The following is a 13,131-nucleotide window of genomic DNA, read 5'->3' as shown; positions in this document are numbered from 1 at the left end:
TATGACAGTTAAATGAGATCCTTCCTATCATGGTTTTATATTCACATTGAGTGACAGAAGTCACAAGGAGCAAATCTTGACTTACCTTTGGAGGGTCATTTTGACACTGAATTGTCCCACAGGACACGAGTCACTTCAAAAAGTGATGTGTGCTTCAAGGATTGCAGGTATTCAGAATGGATACCCAGGTGTCAGGGATGCCCCTCAAAGGAGGGGTCCCCAAACCCCATTAGGAACTGGGCTGCACAGAAGGAGGTGAGTGGTGGATGAGGGAGCAAAGCTTTATCTGTATTCACAGCCCCTCCCTGTCGCTTGTCACTTGCACTACTGCCTGGGCTCTGCCTTCTGTCAGATCAGCGGCAGCATTAGATTCTCACAGGGCATGAATCCTACTGTGAACTGCACATGCTAGGCATCTAGGTTGCATGCTTCTTATGAGAAGTTAATGTCTGATGAGCTCAGGTGGAGCTGAGGTGGTGATGCTAGTGCTGGGGAGCAGCTGCAAGTACAGATTATCATTGGCAGAGAGGTTTGATTGCACAGACGCCATAATAAATCAGTTGCTTGCAGACTCGTATCAAAACCCTATCAGTGAGTAGCCAAATGACAAGCTGCAGCTGGTGGCAGGCTTTACAGGGTAAGTTGATACACTTCAGTTGTATAGCTGCATGTGGTGGCAGGCTTTAAGTCAGAATCCAACACTTACTTTATTTAGTCTGTGCACAGCCCGCCCATTATCTTATTTACTACTTTTGCCCACAGCTTTCCTGTGCTGTGCACTTGCCTCAGTCACAGTTTTGGTAAAGCTACATGCTAACCCTAGCCAAAACGAGTAAAACACAAATGTTGCTGGAGAGCTTCCTTGGAAAGGGGGAAAGACCCAATGATAAGACAGCAGAAGACTATAACAAAAAGAAAGCTTCATTTAAAAGAAAATACCAAGATTCCTACTTAAATTATGGGTTCATTGCAATAGGTGATTCACATTTTCCAAGCCTGTTTTGTATAATGTATAGTGAATGCTTATCCAACAAAGCTAGAAAACCTTCAAAAGTGCTTTGCTGCATGGAGACCAAGCACCCTGCATTAAAAGACAAGCCTTTGGAGTTTTTTGAAAGGAAAAAAACGTGAACACAAAGAACAGAAGCAATTATTGAAGGTCATGACTTCATCAAATGTGTTTACACTGAGAGCATCATTTTTAGTAGCTAACCACATTGCTAAAGCTAAGAAGCCATTTATTATTGGTGAAGAGTTGATCCTGCCTGCTGCTAAGGACATTTGTTGTGAACTTTTAGGAGAGGCTACATTTCAAAAGGTGGCCCGTGTTCCTCTTTTGGCCAGCACCATAACTAGATGAATTGATGAAACAGCAGAGGATATTGAGGCACAATTGTTAGAGAGGATTATTGAGTCACAGTGGTGTGCAATCTAGGTTGATGAGTCAACTGATGTTGACAACAAGGAAACAATACTTGTTTTTGTGTGATATATTGTTCAGGAGGGTGTGCATGAGGACATGGTATGTGCACTTTTGTTGCCAACCAACACCACAACTGCAGAACTATTCAAGTTTTTGAATGATTACATATCAGGAAAACAGAATTGGTCATTTTGTGTCGGTATATGCTCAGACGGAGAGGCTGCCATGACTAGATGGCTTTCTGGTTTTCTGATTTCACTACTCAGGTCAAAGAGGGCACTTCTGAATGCGAGTCTGCACCCTGTATTATCCATAGAGAAATGCTAGCCAGCCAAAAAATGTCACCTGAACTTAAAAATATTTTGCAGGATGTGATTAAAATTATCAATCATGTTAAAGTACATGCCCTTACTCACATCTGTTCACTCAGCTCTGTGAGGAGATGGATACGGAGCACACAGGTCTTCTCTTACACACAGGAGTGAGATGGCTTTCTAAAGGTAGGTCACTGGCCAGAGGTTTTGAGTTACGAGAGCTGCCCCAGAGATTCCTTTTAGAAAAACAGTCAGCACTGGGAGCATATTATGGTGACACAGAATGGGTCACAAAATTTGCTTACTCGTATGACATATTCAACCTGCTCAATGAACTCAATCTGTCTCATCAGGGGAGAATGACAACTGTGTCCAAGTTGGCAGATAAAGCGGCTCCGTTCAAAGTCAAACTGGAATTATGAGGGTGATGAATGCACATTGGGATTTTTGACATGTTTAAAATAGTAGCAGAGATTTTGAAAGAGACTGAGCCAGGGGCTTCTTTCTTCCAGCTGGTGCACGATCATCTATCTTGGCTTTCAAAAGAGTTTGAGCCTTACTTCCCAACCACAAAAGACTCCAAACTGGGAAGGAATAGATCTGCAACCCATTTGTGAATAAGCCAGAGGAATTGACTTTGTCCACGCTAGGGGAGGATCAGTTGGTTGAGATCACAAATGGCAGTGCCTTAAAAGTATGTTTGAGATAACTTCAAATCTCCATACTTTCTGGATCAAAGTCAAGGTGGAATATCCTGAAAAAGCACTGAAAAACCTGCTTCCATTTCCAACATCCCATCTTTGTGAAGCAGGGTTTTCTGCAGTGACAGCAACCAAAACGAGATAACAGCAGATGGGACATAAGCAACATTCTTCAGGTGTCACTGTCTCTCATCACCCCCAGATGGGATTGTCTAGATGCAGGAGAACAAGCTCAGGGCTCCCACTGATTCTGCATTATGGTGAGTTTTATAATTATTCAATTACATATTACAATGTGATAATAACATAAATAAAGTGCACAATAACAGTGATGTGCTTGAAGCATCCTAAAACCACGCTCCCCACCCCTGGTCCGTGGAAGAACTATCTTCCACAAAACTGCTCCCTGGTGCCAAAAAGGCTGGAGACGACTGCCTGAAAGGATACTTTCAATAGAGTCAGACTCATAAGCAGATGGAAACTGTGATCCTGAATTCACCTTGTTTTTCTATAAACCCCTCCTTCTTTAGGCAAGCATATAATCAGCCTTGTTATACTGTACATGTATCTCTGTGAACATCTTAGACCCATTTTTTGTAATGATATAGGACATTTAAAACAGGCAAAAAACAATCTGTTAAGATTTAGCAAAAATAGTAACCCTGGGGGGATTCCACTAAAAGTTCATGCATATATATTTAAAATATATCAAAAATAAATTATAGCAAGACTTGTTATATACCTTTGTGCACCTAGTAATCCATGTAAAGGGTTTTGCACAATTTAATCGTATCTTTAAATATAAAGCAAATTAGATCAATGCATTATTGAGCATCTTACAGCACTATACCTTGAAACGTGTTCTATAGCATCGTGAAAGAACACCAACTTTACTTCTTTTGGATTTGTAAGGTTATAATCATCAAGATAGTCCTGTAGAACATTTGCGATTTTCTCCATATCAGGCATGTCATCATAAATCCGATCAGTCTTATCTGCTCCAAACTATAAGATGATTTATGGGAGAAGAAATGAGTTGAGTCAATTCTGACATAGAAGTATACATATACACATAAAAAACATACATGACCTTAGGAGGGAACATTATTTTATCTATGCTGCTATTTAATCATTTGCTTACATGTATGCTCGGAGGGCCTTCAAAACAAGGGAATCGGAACTAATGAAACAGATTTTTGTGGATAAGTGAAAGTACACTTCATCTAACTACTTCAAGTGGTACATTTTAATTTCAATTTTTTTTCAATAAAATTTACGCAGGAGCTCCAAAATTGGTTTTACATTTTTCTTATGTACCTTACTCTGGTTTCATAATTTTACTCTCAATGAAATTATGTCAAGGCTGTTAACATCAGAAAAACTAAGTGGGTTGAAAATCATGTATAGCAGACTGCTATGGCTGTAAAAAATCATGTCAGAGTTATACGTAGTTTTTACACTGCAGTCATCTAATTAAGCAAACCATTGAGAATGAAATGTGGAACAAGTTATAGGGAATTGAGGTCTTGTTTGGACCTATTAATGATGCCTTTTCTTTGCTGTAACAACCTCCCTGGAGGCATTTTTATTTGGAAACTTTGACTAAAATGCATGTAGGCAATGCAAGAAGAGCCCATCTTTTCCTTTGATGTATTCCCCCTATTTGATAATAATGCCACTGGAAACACACAGGAAATATAGTCACCACCTGAAAGCCAATTTTGGACTTTGTGTTTAATGAAATATATTGTTTATGTTTTTTATCTGTCAGGGGTTAGCAGGGCGATGAGACACTGCATACATATAATACAAAGATGAGGCCATTCCTGTGTTTTAGCAGCACTGACTGAGAACCTGTTTCGTACCTAGCTCTGTGCACGGATTTAGGGTGAACAAAGCAGACATGGCTCTTCCCTCTCACAGACATGAGGAATGGTGAACCAAAACAAGAGTAAATTTTCAAAACAAGATATCTGTCTGTCAACAAAGGTAGGGTAGTTAGATGGAAGACTAGTTCTAGGCAGGTCAAGAAGGTAAAATTAGGGCCCATGTATGGATGTTATTGGAGTGACAGATGAGGAACTTAATACAAGGAAAATTTTGCTGCTAATTAGAGCTACTCTGAAGTGAAGAGGGCAGCACTGCTAACTAATGAGCTTCCCATCACTGGAAGCATCTGAGCGGAGGCTGCACAGGCACATGTGGTAGAGTAAGGGGCAGTCCAGACCTGAGCTAAGGGGCTAAAACTCCTTACACATTGAATACTTGATGGGTCTCTGATTCAAACTATTATCAAAACAAATTCAACTAGATCAGGAGTCAGCAATCTTTTTCTCTAAAGGGCCAGATAATAAATATTTTAGGCTTTGCAGACCTTATAGTCTTTCCTTTGCCTTGTAATGTGAAAGTAGCCACATAAATGGTACACGGTCAGATAGAATTGCATGGCTGTGTTCCTATAGAGCTTTATTGGGCAGATTTGGTCTATGGGCCATAGTTTGCTGATCCCTCATCTAGATCTTTAAACTTCACAGGTGCAAAGATCTTGTAGAATGTGAACTTGAGCTTTATAATCTTCAAATTATAAGGCTTATAATTGTAATATTAATATAATTATAATCTTCAGATGTAGTTATTAGAGGATACTTGCCTTAATGAAATCTCCAAATATGATGGGCTTATGCAAAAAATATTCCAGGCCAATTGCAATTCCAAAATGTTTGTCTGTTTGAAAACCAAAATCAATTTTAATATAATGCAAAGATTGAATCTAGTATTTTAATAATAAATATTCAGGATAATATTAGCTTTTACTTAACTTAGAAGCCTTACGTATTATAAATAAAACTGAGAGAAAGCCATGTTAATACTGTACCACTTTAGTTTGGTTGATAGTCTCCCAGATTTAAAATTAAGCATATTTAACATTATATAAGCATTTTATTAAATAATAGATATTGAATACATATTAATAAGAAATACTTTAGAAATATCCTGGCTTCTTATCACACAAAATGCTGTTTTTCCTACATTCTTGCCTCTACTTAAAAAGCTATACTGAATTTAAAATATTAACCCTTTTTAAATTTCAATACAATGAATTTTATAATATTTCATATATTTATATATTTGAGTCATTGAAAAAAACTTCTATTTAGGAGTGACTAAAATTCACTTTGCTTTACCCTATATAAGCTCATTTTAATTTTCCTTTACAGAAACCAGATTGCTTTTCTACTAAAAAAAAAAAAAAGAGCTAAATAAAGATTGATATTTACTGGCCATTTCTGTCAAAATAGCATGGAAATAGTGTTTATCTTCATTATTAATCAGGCGATCATGGAAGACTCTTTGACATTCATGGCAAAATAGTCTAAATATTTGTATTTCTTCTCTTATTGTCCCTGGGTCACACTGGAGGATACCTGTTTTTGAGAAAAAAGAAAAAAGAAAATTCTACAGTTGTGGAATATATAGTATTAGTTTTAGAAGATCCTTAAGCTCAGTTTTATCCCTGCACTACCAGAAATGGGTGCTTCCCCAGTGGATCTGCACATATAGTAATAGTGACCTCATTTTTGAAAGCAAAACTGAATACCTGATATTTTTTTCTTGCTTTGTGATGTTTCTTTACTTGAACTTGTGACATAGTCAGCCTTCACAGTGTAAACAATGTTCATGTCATTATTACATTCTGTTGCAGCCTGTTCAGTGAGGAGTGTCATCTTTAATATACGTATTTTTATCTAGCAACTTCCCCTCCACCTCCTGACTTTTAAACTGTTTCCAAAATATCATTTCCTCTCCCAACCGTCTTCAATGTTCAGTCCTCATCAAATGCCCCTGGTCCTTCTGGCTTCTGCTCAAATTTTTCTGAGTACTCCTTGTATTAATATAGTTTGTAATTGCAAACACAGTTCTAATAATTCCAAGTTACAGTGAAAACAATGATGTATGAAAGTCCAGGAAGTGTTCATTCTCATATGGTGGTCCTCACAGTGTGCTGAAGAGGATGGGTGAACCCTACCATGTGCTAGAGTACACCCAGCTGACAGGAGACACCGTACCACATAGCTGGTACCATTCATGCTGCTTTGGGGTAATAGGGGATTTCTATAGATAATGTTACATTGTTCTTTTGTGCCTCATATTGTGTGCATGTATGTATTTGTGATATATGTTTCTTGAAATGGTTAAGGATTTAATTATTTTCAGATAATAAGTATAAAATAAGAGCATTTCCAGTACATTTTGATAAAATGTGAGGACAAGGGAAATGATATTCAAAATTGGAATTATTTTGAAACTTTATAATATCTTATGGATACTTTATGATTTTGTCAGAGATAAAATGCATCCTGAACTCCGAGGCTCAGAAATTTAAATTTCTAAAAAATAGGAATCAAAAGACAATGGGGAAGAATAATAAATGACTAGATTAGGCAATGTCTGAGGACCAGGAAGTGCGTTTAAAGCAATTCACTAAAGAAACAAAGCCATGTTCCAGTATTTTCTAGGAAAAATTAGTTCCTGAACTCTAGGACTAAGCTGCTAAAATAGGAGGGTTAAATTTTAGTGGAGAAGAAATACAAGTTATTGCGCCATCCTGTGGCAAGAATGGTGTGTCAGCTTCAAGAGTTTTGGAGGAGGAGGAAGGTTACAGGCAAGAAAAGGAAAAGAGGTTCAGTCATCAGAATGGAAGTTGGAGGGTAAGGGACCGATGGTAAGAACTGAGCACTAGGAGGGCCAAACAGTGTAGACAGGGTCCTTAAAGCCAAGCTTCAGCTCCTGCCACCAGCCATTAACTCCTGGTTCATTCCCTGCCTTTTAAATATACAATAGATCTCATCTGTGTTTGGTAATGAATGAGATTTTGATGAGGACAGAAAAGGAAGCAGGTTTTCAGAGAGCCCAGTCATTGCTTTACATGGAAGTGCCTGAGAACTTTCAGTCATGCTTCTTCACAGATTTTAAAACATACTTATATAAGCCAGTTTTTTTTTTTTAATCTTTGTTGAGAATAAAATATTGAGTGGTGTAGAAACAAGAGAATAGGACAGGGAGTCAGCACTGGATGGGAAGAGAGAAGACCACTGAACAACTAAGAGTTGACGTCCTTATGCACAAAATGAGAGGACTTGGTCTAGGTATTGTAAAAGAGTTCTTTCAGTTCTGACATTCTATGACATCGATCATTCATTCATTCAGTGCCAGGCATGATTCTAGGCACTGAATAAACAGCCCTCATGGAGCTGACATTCTGTTGGGAGAGATAAAGACACAGACATATATGCAGAGAAATATATAGGATATATTTTCTTGTAGTAAGTGCTATAAAGGGATGTAGAAGGGATGAGGAGGAGGTGACACTTGAACAGGGAAAGTGAGTCATGTGGATATCTGAGGTAAGAACATTCCAAGGGAAGTAGAGAGGCCCCTGAGCAGGCCCTGTCTCAGGGGCAGCAAGGAGGTGGTAGCAGCTGGGAGGAAAGCGATGGGCAACAAAGTCAGGAGGCTGCTGGTACCAGATCTGAGAGAGCCTCAGTCCCAAGGCAGGTGACAGGGAAGCAGCCTCGGGAGTCGCTCTGCCATGTGTAGGCCAGAGCTTGGTTTCAGGAGGGGTACTTGGGCAGCCTCGAAGCAGGATACCAGAGACAGACAGGAGGCTTTCTCTGTTAAATATCCCTGGTTGGGCTAGAGGGATAGTGGATGGAGTGGTAAGCAGTGATTAGATCTGGAATATATTTTGAAGGTAAAGCCACTGGGGATGTTGATGGATCAGATGGGAATCATCAAGGAATGAGAACAAACAAGGATGCTCCAAAGCTGGTGGGCAGAGCAACCAATGCTAGTCCCCTTAAATGGGTTGGGGTACACATGGCTGGGAAGGAGGCAAAAAGCAGGAATTCGTATGTGTCAAGTTTAAGAACTCCATCTGGATTTCTAAGTGAGGTCATTGAGAAGCAAGCTGAATAAACAAATCAGACACTTAGAGGAGAAGGAAGGCTGGAGGCAGACAGTCAAGCAGCATCTCTGAATAGATGCATTTAACACCGTGGGACTGACTGAGATTACCTAGGCAGTATGTGTAGATGAAAAGAGGACTGAAGTAAGAGCTCTGGGGCATCCAAACATGTTGAGATAGGGAAGAAGAGGGACAGCCATTGAAGGAGACTAAGCAGCAGCCACCAGTGAGAGGAGGGAGCCCAAGGGAGTGTGTGCCCTCGTAGGTCAGAGAACGAAGGGTTTCAAGAGGGGAGGCTGTGCCTAACACTACAGAGAGGTTAAGGTTCAAACTGAGAACTGACTGATGGATTTCGCAAGAAAGAGAGGTGGGAAGAGTAGTTCAGTGCAATGTCAGATAAAAAAGATTAATTGGAACATACTGAAGAGGGAAACTGGAGAAAATGAGGCAGCGAGGTGAGACCACTCTTCAAGGGGTCTTCTTAGAAAGGGCAGAGAAAATGCAGAGGTAGCGGCAGGGGATGTGGTGCCTAAAGATAATTATTTCTTAAGATGGGAGGTATCGTGGCAGGCTTTTAGGCTGTTAGGAATGATCCAATCGAAGAGAAAATATCAATTATGCAGAAGAGAAATAGGAATGATAAAAGCAAAATCCTTGCCTAGGCAGGAGGGGCTGGGATTCAGTGTCAGCATGGTTACTGAGAGGAGCAGGGACACCTCAGCCACTGCAGGAGGGGACAAGGATGCAGGGTGTCTGAGAGATTTGAAAGGTGAGGCAGTTCTGGTGTGATTGCTTCTGTGTTTTTTCAGTGAAATAAGAAGAAAAGTCTATGGACCACCTGCATGTCCTCCTTGGAAAAGTGTCTATTTGGGTCCTTTGCCATATTTTAATAAAATTGCCTTCTTGATGTTGAGTTGTATGAGTCCTTTATATATTTTGGAGATTAAACACTTGTCTGATATATCATTGGCAAATATGTTCTCCCATACAGTGGGTTCCCTTTTCATTCTGTTGATAGTTTCTTTAGCTGTGCAGAAGCTTTTTAATTTGATGTAGTCCCATTTGTGTATTTTCCCCTTTGTTTCTATTGCCCTAGGAGACGTATTGGCAAAAATATTTCTCATGCAAGACATTTGAAATTTTACTGCCTATATTTTCCTCTAGGATTTTTATGTTATCACAACTTATATTTAAGACTTTTATCCATTTTGAGTTTATTCTAGTGTATGGTGTAAGTTGGTGGTCTAGTTTCATGTTCTTGCAAGTACTAGTCCAGTTCTGCCAACATCATTTATGGAAGAGACTGTCATGCTCAAAATCACTAGCCATCAGAGAGATGCAAATTAAAACAACAACGAGATTTTACCTCACGCCTACCAAAATAGCTCTCACTAATAAATCAACAAACAACAAGTGTTGGTGAGGATGTAGAAAAAAGTGAGTCCTAGTGCACTGTTGGTGGGAATGCAGACTGGGTGCAACCACTCTGGAAAACATTGTGGAGTTTCCTCAAAAAATTAAAAATGGGACTGCCTTTTGACCCAGTGATTCTACTTCTGGGAATATATCCAAAGAATCTTGAAACACCAATTCAAAAGAATATATGCACCCAGTATAGCGGCACTATTAACAATAGCCAAGATTTGGAAACAGCCTAAGTGTCCATCAATAGATGAGTGGATAAAAAAGCTGTGGTGCATTTACACAGTGGAATACTATGCAACAGTAAAAAGGAATTCTTACTTTTTGCAACTCCATGAATGGAACTGAAGGCTATTATGCTAACTGAAATAGACCAGTCAGTGAAAAACAAATAGAATATGATCTCACTTATAACTGGAATCTAATGAACAAAATAAACTAACGAGCAAAACAGAATCGGAGGCATAGAAACATGGAACAGACTGACAACTGTAGGAGGCAAGGGGAGAGGTGGGGACTGAGTGAAAGAAGGTGAAGTGATTAGACAAAGACCATATATGCATGACCCATGGACGTGAATAACAGCGTGGGGATTGACTGTGGAGTGGGGGATAGGCTGGGGGAGGGGGCAAAGGGGGAAAATTGGGACAGCTGTAATAGTATGAACAATAAACAAATGTTTAACTTTCAAAAAAAAAAAAAGAAAGAAAAGTCATCGGCTGGGAGTGAGAAATGGGAGAGGACGTTGGTGGTTTGAGGGAAGCTGTGAAGTAGTCAGCCTGGGGCGGGGGGGTAGAGAGTGACTTGAACAGGGACAAGTACTGAGATTGCCAGCAAGTCACAGACATCCATGTACATACAATTCTACTGAGAGTTTGGGGGTACCTAGAATTGAAGGGAGGGTGAAGGTCAGAGAATGAGGGGGCCACACACTACCTTGCACACATTTGGATAAATCCCTCAAGTTAAAGACATAATGGGACTTGGCTGGTGTTGGCAGAAGATCAACACTCATTCTGCTATATATCTCAACGGAGGCTTCGACTATGTTGGATGCGGTTTGCTTGACAGCTGGTGGGAAGTCACTCAGGAAACCGTTTAAGATGGCCTAGAACCAGAAACATATAGAAGGTTAGGATTTTTCTCCCCCCCAAAATTTACGTTTCAAATGTTGCAGATCTGAGGATAACTTTTCTAATAATAATTAGAAAGCCGAATTGCAATGCAAGGACCCCTGGGGGTTAAACTCTTCCATTCATTTCAGAGTCTGTTCTCAAGAATGGGCTCACTCCTATCTTCTGTGATTTTCTGGTGATGCCTGTGCAGCCAGCACTCATATCTGACCAGTGAATTTACCACAACTTCCTTTCAACTAACAGAGACAGTTGCTCCCTGTGGATCTGGGGGGTCTTCAGGGAGCACCCAGACTCATCTGGAAATAAACTGAAGTCCTCCCTGGTTTTTACCCGTGAATGACCAACAATCCCATAGACTTTCTTACAGTACAACTTACTTGTAACTACAGACTCCCCACCTTTCAGTTTCCCCATTTCAGTTTGTGGCCCCACTCTCTGCTCAGGTGAGGAACTTGGAAGTCTCTCTTGACATGTCTCATTCTCTGTCTCACAATCAATTTTGAATACATTTGTTGATCCGTCTCTTTCCCTTGACATTATCCCATTGGAGCCCCAACTCTTTTTTTTATCTCAGCTTCTATACTCCCTCCTTTATTCAGTGTTCTCTGTTTCCATTCTTGTCTCCATTCTGTTACCTTTAATTATGCAAATCAGGCACTGCACTCCTGTCAGTCCATGCTCTGCCCCTGCCCAGCCTCCTTACCTTACCCTCTCTCTCCATCGATCACGGTGTCCCAGCCACACAGGCCTTACCACCCCTGCTCTCTCCTCCCTCAGGGTCTCCGCACATGGTCCCTCCTCCCTCCCCCTCAGGTCTGTCTGCTTGGGAGGGACTTTCTCATCCTTTGTGTTTTAGGATGCATGTTATCTCTTCACAGAGGACGTCCCTGACTATCCCATTTAAAATAAGTCCTCCATCAGTTTCTTAGGGCTCTGTGATCTTTTCATATATAACTTGTTACAATCTGAAAGTACATATATACTAGCCAGCCGCCTGCCCCCAGCTGCTTGGAAAAATCATTACAGATTTGTATAGATAAATTCCTATCATCATTAACCTTGGAGTTCCTCATGGGAGAAGCTGCCAGAATGCATGTCAATGCTTGCAAGTCAGTCTTTGTGATTTTAGATTTGAGGCTCATATATGAGATTTTTTGGAAATAGAAGTATTTCTTTTCAGTAAGCCTCTTGTAGGACATTATTTGTAGCAGCTTATGAAGATAATCTTTTTGAGGCACTTGCTCTCCTGGGCCCCTAATGTGAATTTAACATTAGTCATGTGGCCCACATTTTGAGTAGGACCATTCCAATACACATAAAATAAAAAATTTACTATATATAATATATACATTATATATAAAATATCCAGTTTGTTCTCTATTACACAAATACAATTATATATAACTAATATTTTATATTATATTAGTTATATATATATACACACAAATACAGTTTTATAGATACACAACTAATATATTATCTGTTATATATTAGTTCATTTGTTTGTTATCTGTCTCCATGGTGGAAGCCCCACAAGGACAAGGATGAGATGTGTTTTGTTTAAAATGATGTACCAATGTCTAGAGCACAGTAAGTACTCAGTGAAAACTTCTTTAATGAATGAAGAGCTATTAAACTGATTTTATACATTAAAATAAATATGTCATGGTAGAGTTTAGTGAGGACTGCAGCTTGGTATTCCATTTAAAGCTCTGGCTTACATAGTGTGTTTGGTACCTTTGAAAAGTTTCTCCTAAGGATATGTGCACAAGGTAGAACCAGAATTCTTACAGTTTGAGGGAAGGATGCTTTGGCATGGGGAGGACATACCTACTATTTTCTGGAGTTGATCACAGTTTTCAATTATTGTTGTTATAGCTTTATAATAAAAAATTACATCTAATTTAGTGAAATTATCCATTTAATTTGTTGTGTGTGATTTAATTTACCCTTATAGTGATACATATTTTTGGCATATAAATTTCTAATCAATAAACACTGAGATGTGTATTAATTGTGGTTTAAGTATGTCACTCAAAACCATACATAATCCAAATCTGTACAAACTGCAAACTGTAATTAGTGATGTGCTTCCTGCAACAGACTAACAAAGAAAGTACAGTGATATTACTGATGATTTTAGAATATTTATAATATTATATATACACTA

At 39.3% G+C, this 13,131-nt stretch overlaps 1 protein-coding gene across 1 annotated transcript in view; it reads right to left on the bottom strand.

Moving 5' to 3' along the window:
* Nucleotides 1-13,131, bottom strand: part of DNAH6 (dynein axonemal heavy chain 6) — a 273,527-nt gene that overhangs the window by 128,340 nt on the left and 132,056 nt on the right. The window contains exons 41-44 of the mRNA XM_054577633.1: nt 10,762-10,933; nt 5,717-5,863; nt 5,089-5,162; nt 3,289-3,443 (exon numbers count right to left, since the gene is read on the bottom strand). Of these exons, the coding sequence (XP_054433608.1) occupies nt 3,289-3,443; nt 5,089-5,162; nt 5,717-5,863; nt 10,762-10,933 (548 nt within the window). The remainder of the gene's footprint in view (nt 1-3,288; nt 3,444-5,088; nt 5,163-5,716; nt 5,864-10,761; nt 10,934-13,131) is intronic.

Source organism: Pteronotus mesoamericanus, unplaced genomic scaffold (assembly GCF_021234165.1).
Source record: "Pteronotus mesoamericanus isolate MK-2021 breed Mesoamerican mustached bat unplaced genomic scaffold, CSHL_Meso_final contig_44, whole genome shotgun sequence".
Lineage (NCBI taxonomy): Eukaryota > Metazoa > Chordata > Mammalia > Chiroptera > Mormoopidae > Pteronotus > Pteronotus mesoamericanus.
Note: the sequence above shows the minus strand (reverse complement) of the source record. Positions and strands in the feature narration are given on the sequence as shown.